Here is a 25781-nt window from a genome sequence, read left to right on the forward strand (position 1 = left end):
GGCCCTTCCGCCGACACCGACCAACCCCACGGGCACTGGAGACAGGAGGTGAGGGCACGCCTCCAACGCCCACAGCGTCCTTAAGCTTGAGAATGTACCTTGGAATTTTTCAAAGTTTTAATTGTTAAAATTGTTACTTTATAAAACTACAGAAGAAATAGACATTTAAAAAATCTTTTAGCATATTTTTGGTGCTGATTCCCTCACATGTATGGCTCAGTTGCCAGCCTCCCATTAAACAGGAATGACAACTAGTTAAACTAGAAAATTTCCTCTGGGGAAATTCTGAAAGGGCCACGGGGGCTACTGCCGGTGTGTGTACGCTATGATGAGATTCTTCAGAGATTTCAAACAATTAATACTAGTAATTAGTGCTTAGCAGCGAGGCACTCACCTTCACAGCTGTTTCATAGCTGTGAAGGTGAGAACTTAACTGCCACTGAGAATGTTCGGCCACAGTGACAGCAGCCAGAGGTGGACAGGCTGGAATTTCTGGCCTCGAACAGAAAGCATTTTTGGCAAAACCATAATATCTATCATTGATCTGACTTCACTTTGAGTTCTTCCTGAACGTCTACATATGTTTGTTTTTTTTAAAGAAATATGAAGAAATAGCTTTGTTAGAGCGATCTAAAGAAACTGTTACATCTCCGTTTTTCAGAAATCTTCATGCGTTTTTAATATGGGAGCCAATGAGGCGGTTGGTACGTGTTGATGGTGCATCTGCGCGTCCTACGCCCAAACTATAACTCTGACAGCTCTACCAGAGGATTGTGAGAAGACAAATTTTCCTACGTTTCGATGTAAAAATTATTTCTGTAGAGTGGAATTTGCGGCCTGGAGCGCAGTTTTCAAATTTATTTTTTGACAATTTTTTTCTCTCCCTCTACACACGATGACATCACACACTCTGACACGAACATTCCATGCAATACACACCCATTATAATCTCAGAATTTCTCCAAAAATGATCATGGTCATTGAACAGGGATTGATAAAAAACTATATGACCTATCGAAACGTGGACTAATACACCGATACACAAGACTTGTGTCTACTGTTTGAAGTTTAAATGGAGTCTCTAGGTGAAATTATGCCGGAGAAGTAGACGTTTGAAAATCTCCAATTATTGTTCTTCTTCTTCTTTTTTTTCCGGCCGTCCCATTCACTTCAATATTCCGTAGAGAAAAGTAATAGCACACCGATCCCAATCAAACATCAAGGTTTGATATATAATTTGTCCTGCAACTCTTCAAGTTGTAGGACTTGTAGCGGGATGAAATTGCGTCCAGAAGAGGGAGAAGAAAAAATGCACAGTATAACAATAGTGCACTGGTCCTTACAGCTATGGCTGCATGGGACCAGTGCTCGGTGCGATTGCCCCGTGGCCCTAGACAAATCTCTGCATGCACAGTGCATTCTCTCATCACTATTTCAGCCTGCACTGTCTGATCTAAGGGATGACATATGTCCATTGTAGTGTTCATTTGAGCTCTTTTTTTTTTTTTTTAATGTTCCCTTTAATGCACAATGAAAATACATGATTTGCAAAAATAAAAAAGAACAGACATCTTATTAAAACAACCAACAGCAGTGTCATTGATATTCTTAGGACTGAACCAAAAAATAAAATAAAATAAAATAAATGTCTGTTATTGCAAATAAACTCTTTACTTTCACGTAGAATATTCCCCAAATTGTGCATGAAGCTACATAAAATGTGACCTTCATTTCTTCAGTATTTCTAATGTGACCAATCATGTAAGTTCTTAAATAAATCTGCAATATTCTCTCCTATTGGTGACAGATCAGCTCCAGACTTTATAGTTGCACCAAGTGTGTTTCAGATTAAACTGTCATACAATTGAAATACAGTTCGTATTCTATGTTGTTCTATGAGAAAGGGCTCTCTGCAGCGACACTGGGGACATCTTTAAGTGCTGTTGAACCAGATCTCCAGAAGATGTCAGCAAACAGCTACAGTAAGTACAGTAGATGCCTGGTCTTAATCAGAGAGACAGGGTTACAGATTGTAACTTAAAGGGCCCTGAGATGGTGTATTTATAGCAAGCCCTATGTATATATATAGACTGAGTGAAGAAGCTACTGTACATAAAGGAAAAGCTGCAGTCACACTGGCCATGATGTAATGCAGCTTCCTCCTTTACATTCTGACCATTATCTTAATGGCTTCTAAATGAACATAAAATGTTGGTGATTGTATACATGGAACGCTGAACCTGGCTGTTGGGTTCAGCTGGTTTGTATGTCTTCCCGATCAGAGTTTTTCCATCAAATCTTTTCTCCTGAACACTTCCATATTCCCTCTATAACACCAGAGCTGAAAACAGAACCAGGGCATAATTACTACAGCAGCAATCAGCATGCTAACCTGCTGTACAATCTGAACAATGCACCAGCAGCTAACCTGTAGTTGTAACACATTGGCTCGATGTTTCTGTGGGCCCAACAATAGCATCTAGTCCCCTGTGGCACTGCAAGCCAGTCAGCTCAGCACAGCGTTCAGCAAAGAGCTTCAGAGCTCATCAAACTCAAAACCTCCCACAGAAACAATGCTCCGTATCAATTTAACCCAAATTCTAGGGAGGGCAACAAGCTGTGGGCTCAAGAGGCTTTTCCACTTGGGTGTCAGTGAGCAGGGCTGCTTCCGGCGACCTGAGGAAAGTTCATCTGAGGCAAGGTTTATGCCCAAGGCTCCCCCCTGGATGCAGAAATTAAAACCCCACACAGAGCTTTTTATTGTGACTGAGCTACGTGGCCAAATTAAACTGACAGAATGGCTCATGAACGTGTGTGTGTGTTTGTGTGTGTGTGTGAATGTGCATGCGTAGGCACCCTTTTACTTTGCAACTCTGATGCTTTATGCTGCTCTGAGGGATATACTGTGTGTCTCGCTGCTTTGAACTTCAACACACACAGTGCCAGCAGTTGCCAAGCAATTACAGAAAGCCTGCTCTCCGGGAGTGCCTTTTGGAAAACCAGACAATGTTGTCTTTTTTTTTTTTTTTTTTTTCAATTTTTGTTATTTGTTTGGTCAGGGAATGACATAATAAAATATGAATGAGAAATATGGTATGTGCCTCGGCGCTCCATGTCTGCGAGGTCCAGGTGGTGTGGTAAAGACAATCCGTCTCCTGACCATGGTTCCCAGCTGGGATGCTGAGGGCCAGATGGTCCACTCACAACAGGTAATCACAGCCAGCATGCTGATACACTGACATCCACACAAATGGGTTACCAGAACTACCCAGAGCATTTGGGATGCTGTGATAGCACCCTCCCCTGCCAGTCTCTGGGGCCTTTTTCTATTGAGTCTGGCACAGGTGCTGTGCAGTAAAAGCTGTGAGTGATGAAAAGGGGCTCAAATATGGATTTCTTTTCTGTTCCCTTAAATGGATAATTCTTTTTTTCATTTTGTAAAGAAATACAAATTCATACATTCCTCTTTATCATAAGGATGTTTCACAGAAGTTTCTGTTTGTTAGGTGAACATCATTAAGTTCTTCGATGAAAGCAATTTATAGAGAAGGTCAGGTCCTGGGGCCTGGCTCCCGTATTAAAACACAGTTCTCCTGCAGAGGCAAGCTACTTTAATACTCCTACTGGTTGAGCTTTCCACTTGCATGCATTCATTGAATTCATTATTTTGAAAGGTTTGGGGTATTATTTATAGTGTTAGAATAAAATGTTAAAAACTGTATACGTGGCATAATAAGTGGCCTTGCAAAAAGGTCGGAGTCCCTTTGCGCAGTGCTTTCAAGACGGGAAAACAAAAGTTTGGAGTTCCCAGTCACGAAAGCTTTTCAGCGTGTAGGTGGTGCACGTAATGTCATGCTGTAAAGTTTCAACATACATACAACTTACATAAAGCTGTACATGCACATGGCAGATGTCAAGAAAATTGTCAAACCAAAGTCACCCAAAGCTACTGCATTCATCTTTAATGATGCAACGGAATTCATTATTATTATAGATAATAATCAGATACAGTATATTAGCAATACGAGCTTATGCCCCGCTGTCAGCTTATTTTAAATAAATCCCTCCAGCGTGATACAAACAGCTCTATATTGCTCACACACCTCCCCCAGTCTCTAACTTGCTCCCCTCCCTCTCTGCCTCTTTCAGCTCACTGAACTGAGTGAAATGTCTTTCCGACTAAATGATTTTTTTTTTTTGCACGGTGGGAACGTTGCCATGGAGACAGCAGTACCCCCCCCCCCCCCCCCCCCCCTTTTTCCCCAGCCCCTCCTTCTACTTTTCTCTCTCTCAACAGTCTACAGCATTAAAGCCGTGCTAACTGGTGCGTTGTCACGTGTGTATGTGCACGTGTGTATGTGTGTGTGCATTTCACTCTTCTTGAACTGTTAACACTGTCAGTATGCTGCAGGTGCCCCATGATGAGTGTGTCTATATACAGACCTATCCTCCTCCACCTCCTGTCTCCACTTCTACACACATCCTGCATGCAGCTATCCCCTCTGTTCTCCAGGTTCTCCCATTTGTGCCCTCCTCCTCCTCCTCCTCCACTCTGGCTTTCTCCTGCTCTTCATCCTCCTTCATTTGTTTAATCCTCTCCCACTCCTCCTTCTCTGTCATTCCTCTGCACATCTGAGCTCGGTCTTCCTCCTCTCCCTCTCTCTCTCTCTGCTGAAGCGCTGGAGTTGCAGATTGCTGCTGGTGTGCATCTTCGCTTTAACAGGAGATAATAACCACATGACAAATAATATGAGCGTTTTAAAAATAAAAAAGGAGACAAAATAGAAGCAGGGAGGCCAGATGGAGCAAAGCACACAGGGCAGGCAGCCGTGCTCCATTTTGCATTTAGGCAAAATGCAGCCACAATAAAGAATTCATGACAAAGTGGCTGAATAATTACACATGACTTAATGCACAGCAGAAAGTCAGAGAGCTTGGTGATGAAAAAAAAGTTGGGTTTAGGCTCCTTCTGTCCAGGTAGAGTGTCTTACCTCCTATTGCATGAGTCAAATATAGACTGTGTACATATGAAATGCCCAAGGCCGTGCATATTATATATAGCACACTGCTTGGGATGTGTGACAGTAGCTTCTCCTGTCTCCCCACCCGGTGGATTAAAAGAAGTCAGAAACACGAAGCTGGATGATACATATCCTTTATTTCCATTATCATTGCTTCAGCCACACTGTTACTTACACATTCACCGATAGCCTTTGACCTGGTACAGCTGTCCCGACTGAAACAATCGCCCTGACTGAACCCCTCACTCAAATTCTCAGCTTTAACCAATAAAAAAGTAAACCTCTTGAATAAATCATATATAAAAAAAACAATTGAAAATCAAAAAAGAATACCAATTTCGAGATAAATACAGCATAAACAATGTTATTTCATCATCGTTGTTTTTGACCACAGAGATAAACAATTGCTAGGTCTCCATTTAGTCGTCATTAGTAGTATTAGTATCAAGTTCATTGTCAGATTTTGCTTAAAGCATCACTTATATAATTTTTCATTGCATCAAGTTGACATCATTCATGTTAATATAAGCATGCAAACATGATTCCCCATGACCATTCAGAACTGCACTAACACGAGAAGACAGCGAGAGAGAATAGAGAGGACGGAAGGGGGGTGTCATACACGGAAAGAAAGAGGGCAAAATGGAGGGATGTGAGATAGCACAAGGAGCTGGAAGGTGGTGGGGGGGAGAGAAAAATAGAGCGAGAAATGGATAGGTGAGGGGGAGGTGAAAGAGTGGAGCGGGAGGAAAGGTAAGGATTGCTGGAGGAGAGAATGAGTAATCAGACAGTAATCAGACAGACAGAAACAGAAAGAGAGGGGGGTGGCGTACAGAGGGAGGAAGAGAAGAAGGGAATGTGCTGTTTCCACTATGAATTCTGTAATCTATCACCAGGCAGTAACACATGGGGCTAAATAGGGTAGACACAGGCAGAGAGAAGGAGGCTGGGAAAGAGAGAATTATGGGGCCTGGAGACCGATGATCAATACCATATCTACTTATGCAAGCTGGTCAATAATTCCCCCAGCTGACATACCACACAGAATACTTGCAGGTATGAAACGGTTCCTCCCGTATAACCAGCAAGCACTCTGGTGAGTTTCACTGCACGAGCACGAACCAAAGGTAAAGAGAAAGAAACGAGATCCCTACCCTGAAACACGCACACACTCCTCCCTTAAAAGGTGTGTGTGTGAGAGGATGAGAGAGAAATGGCAACGATAGCAATACAAGTAGCTGTAGTGAGGTGTTGTACTGTTGTTTTGCTGAGGTTACAGTAGTAGTCGTAGTAGCTGTGACGGCTTTATAAGTCTGTATCGGTTTACACAGGAAGTGCAGAAATTCCAGGCGCTTGTTTTCTCACAACACCTCCTCCCTGGTGTCTCGCTTTAAGGGGATCTAAATTTGTCGTGATCTGTAGGCCGTAACAAATGAGCCTCAGATGTTTGTTTCCTTCTTTTTTTGTGTTCTTCTCTTAAATTTAATCAAAACACACCCAACAATTCAATTCAATCACTGTGCCATCTGGTTTTTCCCTCGGACATACAGTACACAAATTACTGAAAGAAGTACATGATCAACACAGTTACTTACATCAGGCAAAGGGTCAGAGAGGAGAGAAGGGCTGAATGATTGGCAGCTGATTTCAGAGACGACATAGACAATACAAACTAATGTCTATGAAAGACAGTGTTTCCCCACCTAGTGCAATGAGGCACGTATAGTACACACATTCTCACACACACACTCACAAACACACACACTCAAAATGGCTCCTTGTAAAGACACGGGACAGAAGACACGTTTGGCTCCGAGACAAGTGTTTCAGTCTGTGGATGCCGGGATTTGGGAAGTGAGGGAGGCGAACACGGAAAAAGGAGGAGGGAGGGAGTGAGCACAGAAACGTGTCACACACAAGGTCACAGTGACACACAGGCATACACACACACAGACGCGCACAAATACAAAACAAACACGCCCACAAACACGGAAACACACACTAATAAAAGCAACACGGACGTGTGTGTCCTTCTAAAGTCTTGTCAGGGACATGATGTGGACTTGAAGATAATAATTTTCCCAGTTGAAGCTGGATGATGACGTCTTGAGAAAAGAAAAGAATAAAGTCCAGGAATGATATAAAAATAAAATGGAGTGGTGATATCCTTCCCTGCTGGATACATCCTCTAGCGAGTGCACTCCAAACAGATGCTGGTCCCATCCTAAACGCAGGTTTCAATCAACCCGTGTAGTCCTACATTAGGAAAAGTCTTCCAGTTTGGCCAGAAAGCAGAGGACGATCAGATAGTCCATGTCTCTCAGAAGCTCGCACCATCGCATCCTCAGTGGACTGTAAAAAATGGCATGAATAAACTCCTTTCCTGATGGTTATACATGTACTGTATCACACAAACAACAGAGTAAAATAATTTAAAAAATACTGATGAGCACCATGAGGACGGTGACAAAAAGCATGAGGAAGAGGGACACATTTCAAAGTTGCGTAACATGCTTAAACCAATGAGTCTGTCCTCATTTTTCACTCCTCTGACATCAATAAAGACCACTGGATGCTTTGTCGTCTTTCCTCTGGGGAAAATAAGCAAGTAAAGTCTGAAACAAGAGGATGTGGAGCCTGGAGAAGGCGTCCAAAATGGCCAAGAGAATCCACCTCAAATGTTTTGTCCTGCTAAGTACTACTTGGGATGTTTTCTCATACAGTACGGCACATACTGTACACCAATATTGCAAAGAAAAATATCGACATAGTGATTTTCTTCTTTTATAGTCTGTACAGGGGCATGAACCTTTGGTCCTGGTTGAAATGGCCATTCTATGATGGCTTTCTTTTTTCTTTTTTTTTTGTTTTCAACAGAGAAAAGTCTGTCACATCACACTCCTCCTAGATGAAATACTACACTAATCTGAAGCACACATGAACTACGCACATACTACAAACTCTGTGTGTGTTCGTGTGTGTGTTTGTGTGTGTGAGTTATGTGTTCGTTCCCTTGCTAGATCCCAAATTTACACCCCAAATCGGTCATACTGTACCATTAAGTGTCTGCAAGTGTTTGTAAATGTGTAGTCTGATGCTCAAAGTGTAGCTTGTGATGGATGTTGTCCCCCACCACCCCCCACCCCCTCCCCTCCCCCCCGGCTTGGTAAAGACGGCACAGGACTTGGAGGATTCATTAGCAGGAGCAAAACAGCACTAGCACTTGGACACTTGCAGTGTCTCCGCGTCTCTCTTTCTTTTGATGGAGAGAATTATTCACAGATGAGAGGAAAGAAAGGAAAGTCTGGAGCTGAAGAGATGATAATGACCTGAGGAAAGAGGGGATAAAGGAGAAGAGGCAGATTAAGCAACAGAGACAGTGGGGGGTGACCGAATATATAAACAGTATGCAGTACTGTAAGTTTGGAGGGAGGAGGGGGAGGTGCATTACATAACCCATAGCATCTAGATTATACAGATGCTTCTGCCTTAGAGCTCCTACATCTGACAGCACCACAGCCTCCACTTTATCACACACTCTCAGATAGGTCATGCCTTTAAAGACTCGACCACTTTTCCTGTGTAAATCTGACTTGAAAGCATCTGCTGCACAGTACGTGGATGTACTTCAAGATTCCAGTACAGGGAGTCCTGTTTACAAGCAGAAATCAAGGAGCTACTGGATTCTCTCCGTCTGTCTCTGTACATTGCTGTCGATAAAATAATCCTACAGTATGTGTGAAAGCATGCTGATAAGATATGTCAGATGTAAAGCAGGAGAGGCTCACAGTTTTAATCGGAGTGAGGGCTGTCCACAACGATGTGCGGCTTAGGGGAGGATGCTGCAGGCTTCGACACGAAAGTACCAATTGCTTTTTCCTGCAGAGAAGTAGAGATTTTGCTGAAGTAAAACACTTTTTCTACATTCAGTTGAAAAAAAATGAAGTTGATGTGTTCAAATACCACCCTTACATACATACACGCTACTGTTTTTTTTTAAATATTCTAAAATTGCTGCACTTATGTACAATTTTAAATCGCTTGTACCTTACTTGAGTATTTCCATTTAATGCTGCTTTATACTTCTTCTTCAACCCTTCTCAGAGGGAAATGTGGTACTTCTTATTTCACTTCATTTAAATGGCATCATAAGTGATTTTGCAGATTTAGATTATTATTAGGCTACAAAATATAAACCAACTACTAAATTATGATGTATTATTATAGATTAAGCTACCCAGCAGTATCTGAAGCAGCTCCACCTTTACCAGCTGCAACATTAAAGCAATGAACACATTAAGGGATCACTAATTATAATCCAGTGATATTATATCTTTTTTTATCTGAAATGGGTCATCCTGCATAATGAGCAGTTTTACTTTTGGTACTTTGCGAATAATTTAATGCCAATACTTACAGGGCCTGCATTAACTCCTGTACCTAAAGTAATAGTTCGGCATTTTGGGGAAATGTGCTTATTGACTTTCTTGCCTTAATGCTGGGTTAGCTAAGCTCAGCACCTGCTGGGTTAGCTTCATATTACCTACAGATATGCAGCAAATTAGCACTCTTTAGCAAACTATTGTTTTACATTTACTTTTCAGTATTTCCATAGTATGCTCCAATATATAAGAGACAAATGTTGCATTTATAACTCTAGTTTGTAATTACATTTCTTTTGGTTATGGTTTGCAACACATTAAACATTTAAAACAGTTAATTAGCTAAAGAGATGATTAACTGTTTTATATGAATTACCCAACAATATATAAATTAATTAAAAAATAGCTTCACATAATGGCTCCATTATGCTTATAGAGTATATTTCATTTCATTTAATTTTCTGCAAATAAATATATGTTAATGTTTAGTTGTAATGGAATATTTAAAAATAATGAAGTAAAGTAAAACACCTGAATAATAATTATATTATATTACTATATTATACTATAATGTTACATTAGGTCTGGTGCTACCACTACTTCTAATAATAAGGATAGTATCATTTGCTTTTTAGGCCCAGAACCAACAGAAGAACTGAACGTAACATATGTGGTATGAGATCATGACACATGAATGCACACACACACCGACAGTCACGCTCACACACACACATGAACAGACATGATCATATGCTCATTACCTCCACAAGCTGATGCCAATGCTCTATTGGTTTGCGTGGATTGGCCAGCATGGCCGTCCAGTGCTCCCTCCCTGGACCTTCAGCTTCGCTGCCCACACGACACATCCCTATAACCTCATTATGACCAATACTGACATGCAGCAAGGGATAGAGGCAAGGACAAGAGAGACGGAGAGAGACAGAGACAGACAGAGGGAGAGAGGGAGGGGAGTGGAGAGAGAGTGAGGATATAATAAAGCAGGAAGAGAGAGAGAAGGATACAGGGCTTGTAAGAACCAGGCACAGAGAGTCTCATTTATCAACCTTGAGTACTGGGAAAAGAGTACAGCGGCTCAGGAAGGATATTGAATAGCAGCTCACAAATACATACAGACCTGCATAAAAGCTTGATGTCAGCGGGGGAGCAGGCACGAGCACAAACATACAAAAGCACACACCTATGGAGATGCCAAATGGAGGGCAGACTACATAATAGGGAGGCGGCGCATCTATACACAAACACATCAAGCAGCCAAGTGTTGCTGCAAGCGTCAGACTGACAAACACTGGCAGGGTTACACTTCTTCCGTCACCATTAGCATAAATCATGCTTATTCATGAGGTGCCTGTCTATGTAAAACAGGGAACGTCCACCAGGAGGCTGACTCATGAGGGGGGCCTCGTCGTGTTCAACACTGCCGCAACACTATTGAAATGTGACGACCCAAAAGCAACAGCAAACATCACGCTGCATGTGCAAACACACATTCAATAAGCAGCACACTTCACAGTAATGATCAGTTTCATCTATAAGCCCCCAGAGCACGCTGCAATGTAATAAAAGGCCAGATTGCTCACCAGTCATAGTCCATCACGGCAATGATGATGGATACACTTTCTATGTTTTCATTGGGAATGTCAAACACCAGCGCCTCATTGTACGTGGGGTTCAGTGTGTTCTTCTTAATAGAAGTCTTCCTCTTTTTTAGCCTTCGCCCGTCACAGATCAAAGAGGCCTTCACGTACGGGTCTGAAGGAGAGACGACAGAGGGGAAGACAAGGCACGGGGAAAAGAGACAGGTAGAGGGAGCGGGGGAGAATAAAGAAAAATGAGGATGAGAAGCAGCAAAGAAGAAAGAGAGGAAGAAAGAAAGAAAGAAAGAGGGGAAGGAAGCAGAGAGAATAAGATAGGGGGGACTCCTGCAAACGCTGTAAGGTATTATGCTCACAGGTAACAGCGTCTGTAACACATAAAAGGCATGAAAATCAAGTCACCTTGGCAAAGCTGGATTAAGAACACAAAGGGAGAAAAACAGCACAGGTTGAATCACTTCAGTTATCTATTCAACATGTGCAGCTCGGTGACAGCAGCCAGGGAAAACACACACACCCACGACTCCTTCTCTGTGCTGCATTTTTAAGCATCTTTAAGGCGCTGCAATCAGCTCAGGATCACTGTGGCAATAATTACACCATGTGGTCATTATCATCTGAGATCTCATTTAACCTGAGAGGGCTTTGCGGTTGCAATGAAGTGTTTAAGTGAAGGATACCTAAAGAATAAAACCTCGTAATAATGCTTTTGTTTATTCAATATTAGCATTAGCAATCACACTTCTTGACATCAGTCTCTCGGGATAAAACTATTGTTGTTTTTGTCTATTTCTGCAGACTTAATTGGTGCTTACACCTGCAGCTAATTTTGCTTGCAACAAAACACAATACAACTAATTTTTGTTCTGGTTGTTTTGTTTGTAAGCAATAAACTTTATTGCTTCAGGTAATATATTCATAATATATAAACTCTACCTCTACTTCTTGAAGGAGAAATCTAACTTCTCGAACACAATCAATCTGGTGAGGCTCGTTGCACTTCAGGAATTATTTAGCAAAGATTTCCCTTAACATGCTTCATCTACTTTAGTTAGTAATGTATTCAGTTTTGAAAAATGTCTTTCTGCTAAACTTGTTTTGCACAAACTTGGTTGGTTGGTTTTACCTGCAGGAAGATGGAACCATAATCATAATAAAAGTAAATGCAAGAAAGATTCACAGCAAAAGAAGGTTGTACTCAGTCGAAATACAGCAAACTATCTTGCAGCTGCTTTGAATTCTGGTCTACTGAGGCCGCTGTTGATGGAGAAAATCTGCCTTTTCATTTGGTGTTAAAAGGCTTAAAAGCTATTTTAGTGCATGAAACAGGCACCGTGTTTACTTGTGATGTTTACACATAAAATATATCTCTTGATGGCAGTTATTATCCTGCATGGTTGGCGGATTATCAATCTGAATAACATATAAACCTAGAAGAACTCACATACACCACTGGCTGTTTTTCAGACAGTGTTTGTCATATTTTTTCCTTTTAATGAGTTTCCAGTCAGACTGCTTGCTGGAGGTCTCTCAGCAGCATGATGAGTGTGTGTGTGTGTGTGTGTGTGTGTGTGTGTGTGTGTGTGTGTGTGTTTTAATCCTCTACCTGAGAAGCCAGTCAGGTCCATGGCTTTGAGGTTGGTGGCCTTGATGATTGTAGCAGTAAGCCTGCCTGCAGTGGGCAGGTAACACAGCGAGAAATTAAGCTCCCCGAGATCAGCCTTCTCCTGTAGGTCACCACACACACACAGAGAGAGAGAGAGAGAGAGGGAGCAGAAATGAAGCAGGGACTCTGTGATCACACACATGACATCAGAAACAGAGTCAGATAGGAAAAACACTAAAATACAGATATCCTTTGTCTGTGCCCGGACAAAAAGATACATCTGTGAGTGACAGCGGGTGACAGCAGGCGTCCTAATGCAGACAGGCAGAGTGTTTAGGCAGAGGGGAAGTGCCGTCACTGTAAATGAATCATATGCCAATCTGTCGATGTCCCCGAGTGGAGGAAAGTGTTAAGTAGAGGTGACGATTCTTCAGGCTTTTTATATCTCCCCCCCACCCACCCCCACCCCCATCTACTGATCTTCTTGCTGCCTGTGGTCTCAGTGGCACCACAGTAATGACACCGGTGGTATTCAGGTCACACTGTAGCATGATGACTCCTCAGTGGCTTTGAGACTCACTAATCAATACTTCCCTGGGTGAAACACTGGAATACGCTGAGAGGCTGACGCTTTAAACTTATTTAATAAATGAAACATCCATGCCAAAAATGTAAAGACTTTGCTCTGTCTAATTTGCTAATAGCCTTCTATGAATATTTCATATAAATCTACTTGGACGCTGTGCGATAAAAAGTTTGGATGTGGCCAGCGGTGCCTTTCCAGTAATCTATCTGGACTCTCCTGAGCTGTGTTTTCACATTACCAGACTCTGAATGAATCTGTACTGCAGACAGTATCCAGTATGTCTGTACGTATATGATCTTTCAACATGTCCTCATAGCGAAACGACGGAACAAGTTTTTTGCCAATGACTTCCAAATCGACTTATAAGAGAAACTGTGGCATTTTTAAAAACATGGTTAAAATTGTGAATCAGAAGTACTTGGTTTGGTTCAGGAAAAGATCTTAATGTGGGTACGTTTGTTACATAAATTTGGTTCAAATAACTCAGCTGTGACTTTTGGTTTCAACACCGAACACAAGTGTTCAAAATTGAGTATTTCAATGCTATTAATTCATATGTGAACATACAGTAGCATTCAGATTTAAAAGTTATTCATTCAGTTGAGAGTCAACTTTTTTTGCTTCCATTGAGTCACAGATGCTGTACGGTTTAGTATCTAAACCTGCACATTATTTTCATGTTGAATTTATCTGTAAATTGAAATTAATTTAAAATATGAGTCTGAGACATGTATGTATGTTTAGTGTCGAACACAGGGCACATTATCCACGTTATATATTTGTTTTTCATTCCATCTTTTTATATATACCAGTTGGCTTCATACTGCAATATGATTTTTGGACATTTACATCTTTATTTTTAATTTATTTTCACTTTTTTCTAAGCTGTAATTCAGATACACCATGAATGCGTGCATTTCTGCTTGAAATCTAGAATTGAAACTGTCACTTGTGTCATGTTTGATATGCTCCGTCCCTGCTTCTGTCCTATTTTCTCAGTGCTCAGGCTCATAATTTGCAGCTGCAACGGCCCGATATCACCACAAGGCTCATTCAAATTTCCTCTAATCTAATCTAACATGGGCATCTCCTCCAGATGAATGTGATCGTTGAGCGTCATCCTTACCGCGGTGCCTTCCACGATGTCCCTCCAGACGGGTTTGTCCCCGCTGCCCTCACTGAAGTCCAGCAGGTTGTCCACTACCACCTGGCCAATCAGGTCGTGTCTGGAGAAGCGGTCGAAGTCGTACACAGAGAAATGCAGCTTCCTGGAATGTAGCTCATTCAGCGGCACGCCGAACTGAAACGTCTCATTGAACACTGGGTTTAAGGTCTTTCTGTGGACCTGAGAGAGAGAGAGACGAACAGAGTGAGAATTTATAGTGACACTTTACATTACAGCCCACAAATTACAATCATTATTTTGTACATACAGGGTGCCAATGGGTAGGCACAAGGGAACTACAACAAGGAATGAGAGGGAAAAAAGAAAATTATTTACCCCATAACACCACTGTAATTACAGTGAAAAGGGGTTAACGTGGGTCTACTTTTTTATAGCCCATATACCTCAGACTTACTGTAATAAGGGCTGCTCTTGGCCACATTTTCAGCTCTCTCTTGAATCTAAAGTACTAAAAGCAGTGGGCATCAGCTCAGCTGGAACTACTTGTGCATACTTTTCAAATGCAGTTGGTAAAACATGAATATAACGTTTCATTTGTTCGATACATTAATAACTTCCTTATGCTGTGCATGGTCCAATAAACTAAAAGGTTTGTGAGTGAAAGCATAAGTATCCAGCTTCTTAATTGTTCATGATTTGAAGATATGAAAGGACATTAGAGTTGTTTTAAAGCTGAGGTAGGCAGGGTTTTTTTTTGGCATCAATGGGAAAAAACTCCATAATAACCTTCCAGCATATTGCAAGTGGTATTATTAATATTTGCTATTAGATGTAATATATTAAAATAAATACATCTATAACTAATTTCTCCCATTTTACTGACTTGTTACACAGTAAAGCCTCTCTTACTTTCATATTTGTCTCTGGAGAGTACCCAGTAAGTTTTTTTATTGATTCCATGCATATTCAGAATAATTGCAAATAATTCATTTGCTGTAATCTAAAGTGTTAGTGAAGTTATATTCTGGCCCAGCCGCAGGTTGTGCCTTTCGTGTAACCAGCATTTTTTATTTTATACTTTTGGATTGAAGGCTGAATTCGAGTCAAGGTTTCTTCAAAGATAAAAATGAGAAACCCAACAGGTTGTTTGACGCTTAATGCTGTTTTGAACATGCATACACAATCCTCAAAGGCTTTTGTATTTTCCTGGTATGAAAAATATTCCATCTGCTGCCCAGTAAAATACATTTTCAAACTGCTTTACAGCTCAATTTCTGCAACAAAACAAACTGTGTGTTTTTCTACAGTAAGTGCTGTCAAACGAGCTGCCAAACTTTGTCTTGAGGCTTTTATTTGTAACTAAAATGTAACCATCAATGCAAACGTCTCACATTAAAAAGCTCTTATCCAAGTGGCACATATTGAGGATGTATTTGATCAAAATCCTCGTCTCTGAAAGGAGTAGCTGACAAGATCCTCATTTACTTTTTCTTTTGGTAACATCTTCGGCTCTGGTGTTGCTTGTACTGAATCTTCTTCAGATATAAGTATAAGTTTCGTCAAGTGGTGATTTTTTTTCCCTGTTTTCTGCTCCTGCAAACCAGCCAGTTCTTCCTCCAAAACAAATTGGAAACATAAAAGGTGTTTTCTTTTTTCCCCTTACAGAACAGCCAGCAGAGACTTGTTGTGAATATAAAAGCTTTGATTAACTGCATGTAGGATGAAACACATTGTGCTGAAAGCAGCAAAACAGACATATAAATGCATATAAATGTCATGAAACAACATATTTTAAATGTGCCTGCATTTGTACAAAAACAAGACGTTTCAGGATGCAGAATATTCCAGACAAGTTTGATTTGTCACACCTGTCAAAATGACCCTGAGCAACATAATTAACCTCTCTGACCTTGTTCCTCAGCCGCAGGGAGGGAAGTGTATTTCACATTTTTTTGTGGGATGAAGAATCAAATCAAATGTGTCGAAATTAAATAAAGATCTAAAACTCAGTTTAAGACTCAATATTTTCTTCCCCAACATGAATAACCTTCAGGATTTCTTTCTCTTAAACCTGTTGGTAACTGTATTTATTCTCATTTACTTGGACACTATCAAAGTAAAAACTAGATCATTTTCTTATTTACCTTGAATAAAGATAAGTTAATTTTAAGGAAAGTAATCATATTTATCCAGTGAATTGTTAAGATAGAGGTATATTTTGGATAATAAAAAAATGGCATTTTTTCAAAAAATATATTGAATTCCAGGAAACATTTTTGTGACAAAATGCATACAATGTATGTAACATCTGTTTTTGGTGTTTTATGCATAACAAAAATGTTCAATATTTGATTAATAATATTTCTATTTTGGGTAAGTTATATATACAGAAATGTAGATTTGTTTTTTGTTTTTTTATGGCAGTTTTTTAGTCTTTGAAAGATCTGAAAAAGAGGAGTGCTTTAACACACTCTAAATTACTTGTGTTATATATATTAATTTAACCCTCATAAAGTTAATATAACAGCTATTGTAGAAGTCAAGTCTATTTATATAGCACATTTCATAAGACAGTCAGACAAAAAAAGCATATATAATGATCGATTTGAAATAAGAACATACAAGATAAAAAAGGTATTACATATTTAAAAACATAGAAAGTACAATGAAAATAATAACAATAAAATTATATTGTTATTAGTATTACCATTTTAAAAACAGGAGTGAGCACAAGAATAATAATAATGACAACAATAATTAAAATTCTAAGATTAAATCTAAGAAGATGCTGTTGTTTTTTACTAGTTTTTGATAAAAAAAAATAAAAAAAAGTTAATTCCGTGTGTGCTGCTTTGATTTATCTTTAGGTGTGTTTAATAATATTAATGCCAGTTTGTTATTTGAAGATGTTCCGTGAAGGTTTACAGGTTTAATATTCTCGCTGCATGTTGTGATTCCTTCCTTTTCCATCCGTCGCTTCAATAACAAGTCAGATAAAAAGGATCAAGCAGTCTGATGAAGTCTATTTCCTGCTCATCATGTTTTAACACATTTTTTTTTTTTTTTTTACTATTTGTTGATTTACTGGTGGGATTTATTTGCTATGAAAGCATTCGATATAAATGCTGTCATGCAATAAAGCTGGTGATAATTAAAATGTGACACACACTCGATTTTCCAAATCCAACTTTTGTCGCTGCATGAGTGGGTCTGTCACTCCGGCTTATTAGCACTTGATGATTACTTGTTAGTTCTGGATTAAACATGCAGCTGATGGAGACGCTGTGCCTTTAGAAAGCAGAGGCACAAAGCTCCAACATCTACCCGTAGGTGACGTCTGTTTCTCTTTTGAAATGAGTTGGAGGGATGAAAGCCGAGCAAAATATGAGTGGTGTAAAAATTCCATGTTAATGAGGATGTGATTGAAATTAAACAATCATCGACACTAAACAAAAGAGGAGCTGTATCATGCAAATGACTGAAGCATTCACTCTATTCAATGGCTTTTGTGATATACAGGAGACAGTCACACAAAGGGAATCCAACATTCACACAAATCCAATGGGACAAATATCAAACTGCTACAGCTCCGTTGTCACTGAAAGCTCACTTTTCACACTTTCCTGGCTCTACACTCAATTCTGACCCTTTTCATCTTCAGAAAGTCTCCCTGTTTTATCCCAGAAGTACTGGTGGTATCAAAACTGGTGGATATAAAACTCTGGAACTATTACTCACATTTGTGAGGCCACTGAGTCTTCTCCACAGAGAGTAAATTAGAAGAGAGGTGGATATTTTGAGGGCTAGGGGTACATTTCCTGGTACAGAACGTCCCGAAATGTACTCAAATATTGACTCTACTGTCCTCAAATACCAGAATAACACAGAGGAGTTGAGTAGCGCTGCCCTGTAATAGTCTGAAGCACATTATCTTGAATAAATTATGCCCCAGATTAGATTAGATTACATTAGTGAAACTGTAATGATTCCCCATGAGGAGGCTGGGTCATCAGAGCAGCAGGAAACAGGCAGAGAGAAAACAGCAAGTCAGACCTGATCATGTTCAAATGTTTTGTTCGCTAAGCCGCTTTCACACATGCAGTCTGTCCCTGAAATGTTCAGGAGTATTTCCTACAAGTGAATGGGAGCAGGGATCAATATTAAGGGAAATCTGTCATGCTAATTTTCCACCTTTAAAAGCAAGAAACACTTCAGGGAAATTGTCACAGCAGCACTGCAGGGACCTATCGACTCCAGCCACACTGCACAAAAGGTGTGTCTAAAAACAAGATAAAAACACTAAATCTGAGGGAAATGATCTTGCTGCATGGACAGATAATTTCACTTGACAAGATTTTTTTAAATTAGGTTGTTGAATCTAGAAATAAGCATGTTTGAACGCTTAAAATAAGAAATTAACTCTTAAATCAAGATCAATTATCTAACACTTCTAAATCTAAAGGTTTTTTTTTATCTTGTTAAGAAACAAACAATTTGCAGTGCACTCTGCCTGTTCATTGCTGCTTGCAGCTTTGATTTGTCTTGTTTTAAGAATTAATTTCTTATTTTAAGCGTACAACATGCGTATTTTTAGAATTAATAATCTTAATTTAAGAAATCTTGTCAAGTGCAATTATGTGTCCATGCAGCAAGAAAATTCCCTCAGATTTAGTGTTTTTATCTTATTTTTAGACACCGCTTTTTTGCAGTGCAATCACGAGAATCCACTCATGATCTATTCAAGTTCACAACTTGTTTAGCAGTTACGTTGACGCTTCATGGATGATTTGATAAACAAGGGAAAAAAACGTAAGTCTCACAAAGTTGTTGAATATTTAATACGTTACAAGAACATTGGCACTGGACAAAAACAGCTCCTCGAAAATAATAAGACGGCTTCCACTGCGTCTTGCCCCATCTTCTTCTACTGTTGAGTTCTATGCGGCTGGCATTAGTAAGTGTTGCATTATCACCATCTGCTATTCTGTCCTTTGCCCCATCTATTCTGGCATTGCAATGGCAATGTGTGAAAAGGTGCAAGATGGAGATGTTCCTGGATGTCATGTCATGTCGTGGATGTGTGAATAATAAATTTAAAAAAATCACAAGCAGTGCCTGAAAGTAATCCCAGAAATTTACTGGGAAGAGGCTCCAGTTTCCACTGAGTGTGGTGGAAGTGAGAGTCACCTTGGTCTGGTATTTCTTCTTCCTGTCTGGCAGTAGGTAGATCTTCACGTATGGGTCAGAGAAGCCGTTGGCGTCCTTGGCTGGCAGGTCCAGAGCTTTCAGGATCTTCACCACCAACTGCTCGGTACTGACACACACACACACACACACACACACACACACACACACACACACACAGCAAACCCCATTAGACTTTCACATGCTCATAAAAAAGGCATTAAAAGGCAGGGGTCGCACAAATTTTCACAAATAATCTATGAGACCCAGACAGGATCAACCCACACACACACACACCTGTGCAGGCTTTATTCACACAAAATGGTGTGGGAGGTTCTGTGTCTCTGAGGCTTCGAATAACACAAATAGCATGTGTGTTTGTTTGCGTGTGTGTGCGTGTGTGTGCATGTGTGTGTGCGTGTGTGTGTGTGTGTGTGTGTGTGTGTGTGTGTCATCCCTGCAGCTGTATCACGTTGCACTATCAGCGTTGTTAGATGTAAGCACAGTAAGCACAGATGTACACCAGTGAGAGAGAGAGTCTGGCCAAAGCTGAGCTCATTAATAATCCTTAACACAGTAGCCTTTTTTCTGCACCCACTGTGGGACACGTATACAGAGTTCTTGATGTGTATATATATATATATATATATATATATTAATTAAGTAATTATCTTTTATTTATTTATTTTTATCTTTTGTTTAAGGGGAAGAAATGGTGATAGGGTGAAAATAAATGTAATTAAATTAAAATAAAACATTTATTATTTTATTATTATTATTATTATTATTATTATTATTATTAATAATAATAATAATAATAATAATAATAATAATATTAATAATAATAATAACAAAATTTTTACATATTGCTTTTCATACAAGACATGAAGCTCAAATTGCTTTATAATCAAAAATATAAAATAAAATGTAACACATTAGGACAAGGGCAAATAGACAATGAAAAACTAGATGGTATAAAGACATCAGATGATAAAATAAACTTTAAGAGTAATACAATTATTCTAAACTATTGCAATTGAAAGTTAAATAAGTAGGTTTTCATCTGTCTTCTCACAGTTCTCTTATAGCTTTCGGCACAATATTCTATAACTTTGGAACATTAAAAAAAGCTGCACTGCCTTTTTTTTCTTGTGCGTGAAATTATGTTTTTAAAAAGGGAGCAGTGGAAGATCTGAGATCTGAGATCTGAGATCTGATTTTTTAAAAGATTGGAAAATGACAGCAATGTAGGCTGCTGCAAAACCATTAAAAGCTTAAAAACAAGTTAGAGAACTGTAATTGATTTTGAAAGACACTGGGAACAATATGTGTGTTTTGATATATAAATATTTAAACATGCAAACAATGCATTATCTTATATGTGCTAGTATAGATACATTTACAGAACAGATATCTAAACATTGGATGAAACCAGGTTCAAAACTATTTTTTATTTTGTTAACATATTAAAGTCGGATTTTTATAGAGGGAGTTTTGGATATCCATTTTTATCGCTCTATAAATCAGAAAAAAAAGCCATAATAAAAAAAAATGTTTATAGGAATAAAATGTTCTATAAATGAATGATATATGAACAAACCCCTCTGTGAAACCCTTCAGAATATAGACATGTGTGAAAGTGCTGCTTGGGAGCATGAGAAAAAACTCATTTTGTGAAGATGGCCTTTAAAGATATGGATAGTAAAATTCCACACAAGACACTAAAGGTAAACGAGGTAAAAATTCAAACTAACATTTATCACTATGGAACTTGCCCACTCGGTTACTTACATTAAGACAGTTATTTTTTATATTACAGGTTTTCTGAAATGTTAAGTTTAAATATGTAAATGAGTCATTATTTAATGCTAACTTTGATGAATTTAGGAGAAATCTACAGACACAAAATATGGTAAAATAAACATTTAAATATGTATATTATATGGGTTTTTTTCCCCACTAATCATAAAGAAGACATGTTATGGAATCAAAATAGTCGAAAATCTCACAAATTAAATTAACTGCAGCCAGTAATGAGTGTGAAATCTGGGAACCACTACTCAAAAGAAAACACTTGATATATTAAATAATTTCATGAGTACTGTACAATCTATATATTTATTTGAACCTTTTCCTTATTTATCTGAATAATCTGTAATCCAGCTGTAAACAAAGGTTAAATCCCATCACAAAAACTTAAAATACACATTTAGATGTAGCGCTGCCAAAATACAGGGACAAATATTAGACAATAACTAAATCTAAGTAATTCATGTTTTCTTATGCTAAATGTTGCTGGATGGATGCAGTTTAATTTGTATTGTTCTCAAGAGTCCTGTAGAAATGACTAATATTCACAGTTATATTGGTAATGTTTAAGCAAAAAGTAAATTATGAAAAATGCAATTTCAACCATCTTGTGTTCAACTAATGATACAAACCCAAAAATAATCAGATAACTTCAGAATAAAGCAGCAAATATTCCCAAATGATTCCCATATTTTTTTCATTTGCACTTTTGCTTAATAGATAACTCAAATAATTAATTATCAGATTGCCAACTTAACTGCCCACTGGCCAGTTAATCATAATTGTTTATAATTATCAGTGTTTCTTATCGTTTCTGCTCTACAGTAATAAATCCGATAAGTCAAAGTAATTTGTCATGTATCTAAATATTCATTATATGTGGCCAAAAATTACTAATTTGGGCTTTAAGAATAGCATCAGTGCCGCAAGCTCAAAGTGTTATTTCACTGACAAGAACAAAATGCCACAATGTCAAGAATATTATTATTATATAATATAATAATTAAACACTTGTGCTGTCCTGTCTTGGATAATTTATATAAAGATGTGTAAAAAATAAATAAACAAATTCAGATATTAGTTGTAGCTTTTGTTTTCTAAAATAACATTATTGGTCTTGTATTGGCAAATAAATCAGATCAACTCACACACAAATGCACATGTCAGCACTGTAGCAGGAGTCTGTGTCACACACACTAATCTGCTGCATAAACACACACATGAGCACACGTCTTTACATCTCAATACTCCATCCAGAGTCATGGCTGCATCTCACGCACTGTTTATTATGTATTTAATTACCAGATGAAGACGGGGACAGCTCGGAGGCCTTTAATCAGACCTCGTTAGACTGTGTCTCCCCGTGTTAACCAGTGTGTCAGCACTTCATTAGCTCCTTTAGGAGAGCAGCGTGAACTTTGGGGCTGAGGAATGATCAGCAGGGCAAATGCCAACAGTGACCCCAGCGGTTATAACGTCTCCTGTCCATGTGTACCAATCAAAAATAAGACACGCTTGTTGACAATACAACCGTGGCCAATCCGGACACGTGTTTACCTCTGAATCACATCCAATTAAGGCAATCGGATAAACATGCCCACTCTGCAATCACATCAAATCAGGGAGATGATACACAGGGCAAATTGCTGGAGGAAATTACATTTCCAGCTCAGCCAGATAAATATTTTAACGAGAAAACCCTGACCAATTCAAATATGTATCTAACAATGTTTTATCCAGCATGTTTTCAGACGTGTTGGTGGTAGATGCTCTGCAGTCACGTGATTATCCAGCATGGTTCACGGCAATGTGAGGATGTGCAATAATTGGAAACGACAGGAAGCTTGTGTACAAAAAAAGGAAAGAAAAAAACCTCATGAATTTTCTTGCATTTGTTGTTTGTTACAAAGACAAGGTCCTACATTTTCCTGCACTTGCACGTCTTATTACTGAACAAGACATGAACCCAAACCCAGGTTTTTACACAATCGACGAGGCACGCTGCAGAGAATATACCCATTACTGCTCGAGCACAGAGGGAAACTCTGGGCCTTATTCCTGGCAGACAATGCCCGAAAGCTAGCTGTTATTCCCACAGTGGAAATGTGTCAGCTTTTAATGGGATTGTCAATAGAAATGCCTCTCCCAGAGGATCTGAGGAAGATTGACATTGTTGTTCGGACTGTTACACTCCAAACAGCGGGGTCTCACACATTAACATACCTACAGCTCCAGTGCTTACACACCTCGACGTGTGTCTACCCAGACATGCCCACACACTACATCTCTAACCTTTCTTTACTCCTCAGTCACTCCTCTGTGTCTACTCCTCTCAACAAAACAGCTTCCCTCCAGTGTAACGACAAGCGACTATAGCATGACATAAATTATCTTGCGACTTTATAAATGGGAAAAGGGACACATGAATGGTTTTCATCATTAACCCCCTGTCCGTCCAACTCCCTCGCTGATTCTCTGTATCTGTAACTCCAGCTATAACACAGTCTGGTGTTATTATGTGTTGACAGGGGCTGCTGTTTAAAGTGGCTTGCCATATATAATTCATGACTGAAACGGCCTCTCGCTCCCTTTCTTTTCTGACCATCAGCACTTTCGCCTGTTGTAATGTTTCTACATGTCGGGGCAGGCTGAAATGGGGGACTGCCAGATGAGCCGCAGACAGAGCGAGCAGGCAGGCTGCACGCTCCTCCCCACAACCCACAGCCACCCTGACTTACAGCTCACACACACACACACACACACACACACACACTCTCTCTCCCATCACCCAGTCCTCACAGCATGGCACCCAGCAATTACGTGGTTAGACCCAAATTCTCCAGCATAGAATATTCAATGGACAATCGTCAAAGGAGCAAAATGAAAGTAACTACAGAAATCTGTGCCACACAGTACATAAAAGACACAGCCGCTGCTTTGTCACGTACATAATGGTTCCGCTTTCTTATTTTTAAACATTAATATTTCAGTATGATTATCAAAAACAAAAGGGACCACAGTCAAGGCAACAACTAGCCTCTCACATCTCATGCTAGTGGTATGGTCAACCTTCACTGTCGCAAACTCAATTTTCTACTCAAGTTGGAGGTTTTCTTTTTGTGTCTACTGAAGAGGATAAACACGCTGAATGATATTTTCCCAAGAAGCACCCTCTCTCTGTTCTGTTCCATAAAGAAAATTCAGCAAAACCGTGTCTGTTTGCAGCCCTCTGACTTAGTGTTTAAAGAACTGCACACCCACCGCTACGATCAAAGTGCTGCAAAAACAGACACATCAACATCCGCCAGAGACAAACAGTGGTAGTTCCACTCAGTGTTGGATTCATCAAACGATGTTCAGGTCTCATGTTTAAGGATTAAATTCTGCAAACTGTGCACAGCTGTCAGCAGCAGCCCCAGAATGCATGAATGAGTGTCAGCCGGTCCATCATTCTGGCCCAGACTGAAATGTCCCAACAGCTATTACTGATGCCATGAAATTCAGTATTTTTATGTACTTGTGTTTATTATAAATTAGAAGAAGGACTGTAGAAAAGTTTTGTGTTTTGCACTATTTTGATCAAAGCAGGAGTATGCATTTTTCCAGACAGCAAGTCAATGGGGCTCCCTGCAGACGCTGGTGCAGCATCTTTAGGATAACCTGGTGATGATGTAATTCACTGTTTATAGCTACAGTTTGGACCTATAAGAGTACCCTGACATGCAAGTATGTTGTTTGGATGTAAGCTCGCAGACTTACTTGAAGGCGTATCGCAGGAGGAAGCTGATCTTGCCGCAGTTGTCACCCTTTTTGCCTTCGCCCTGATCGCCCTTGGGCCTGTAGAGCTCCGGTTTGATCTGCCCAATGCTGGTTACCTGCTCCTTCTCCTCGCCGTGGAAATCAGGGCTGGAGAGCTGGTGAGTCATGGGCTTGGGCCTAACAGACACATAAGAGCTCAGAGGGTGAATATTAAGTGAAGAACACAGCACGCACACACACACACACACACTCACCAATGATGCTATTCAACTGTGTGATTCAGCAGCTTAATCAGAGATGCAGTGGCGGGTCTAAACAGAGTTTACCCACCGTTTCTATTTGCATAAGAGTTTGCACACCTATTTTGCACATGCATGCATCACATAAAAGTGTTGTGAAATGATGTTGGTGCTGCTCGAGTACAAGCCACAAAAAAACACAAATTAACATCTGTTAAGAATTGTGAATGGTTCTGCATGAGGCTTTTCTGTAGAATTAACTAGTGCCGTGCTTGTTCAGAACATGCTGATAGTGGCTCATCCAACAACTTCACACTGCGCTTCCTGTGGTCCTGCTATGACATAACAACGTACCGTTGCAATGCTAAAATATACATGTTATTTGCTAGTTATTTCAGGTAAGTACTGCTGATTGCTGATTCTTAAAATGGTTCACCTTGCTGATCTCTCTTTTTC

The 25781-nt window shown here is 39.6% G+C and overlaps 1 protein-coding gene across 1 annotated transcript in view; it reads right to left on the reverse strand.

The window, feature by feature from the left end:
* Positions 1-5139: 5139 nt before the first annotated feature.
* syt3 (synaptotagmin III) overlaps positions 5140-25781 on the reverse strand; it is a 37660-nt gene continuing 17018 nt past the window's right edge. The window contains exons 6-13 of the mRNA XM_059348041.1: positions 25087-25263; positions 19522-19648; positions 14335-14553; positions 12623-12743; positions 11002-11173; positions 10165-10294; positions 8810-8900; positions 5140-8350 (exon numbers count right to left, since the gene is read on the reverse strand). Coding sequence (XP_059204024.1) covers positions 8814-8900; positions 10165-10294; positions 11002-11173; positions 12623-12743; positions 14335-14553; positions 19522-19648; positions 25087-25263 — 1033 coding nt within the window. The 3' untranslated portion in view covers positions 5140-8350; positions 8810-8813. The remainder of the gene's footprint in view (positions 8351-8809; positions 8901-10164; positions 10295-11001; positions 11174-12622; positions 12744-14334; positions 14554-19521; positions 19649-25086; positions 25264-25781) is intronic.

Source organism: Centropristis striata, chromosome 13 (genome assembly GCF_030273125.1).
Source record: "Centropristis striata isolate RG_2023a ecotype Rhode Island chromosome 13, C.striata_1.0, whole genome shotgun sequence".
NCBI lineage: Eukaryota > Metazoa > Chordata > Actinopteri > Perciformes > Serranidae > Centropristis > Centropristis striata.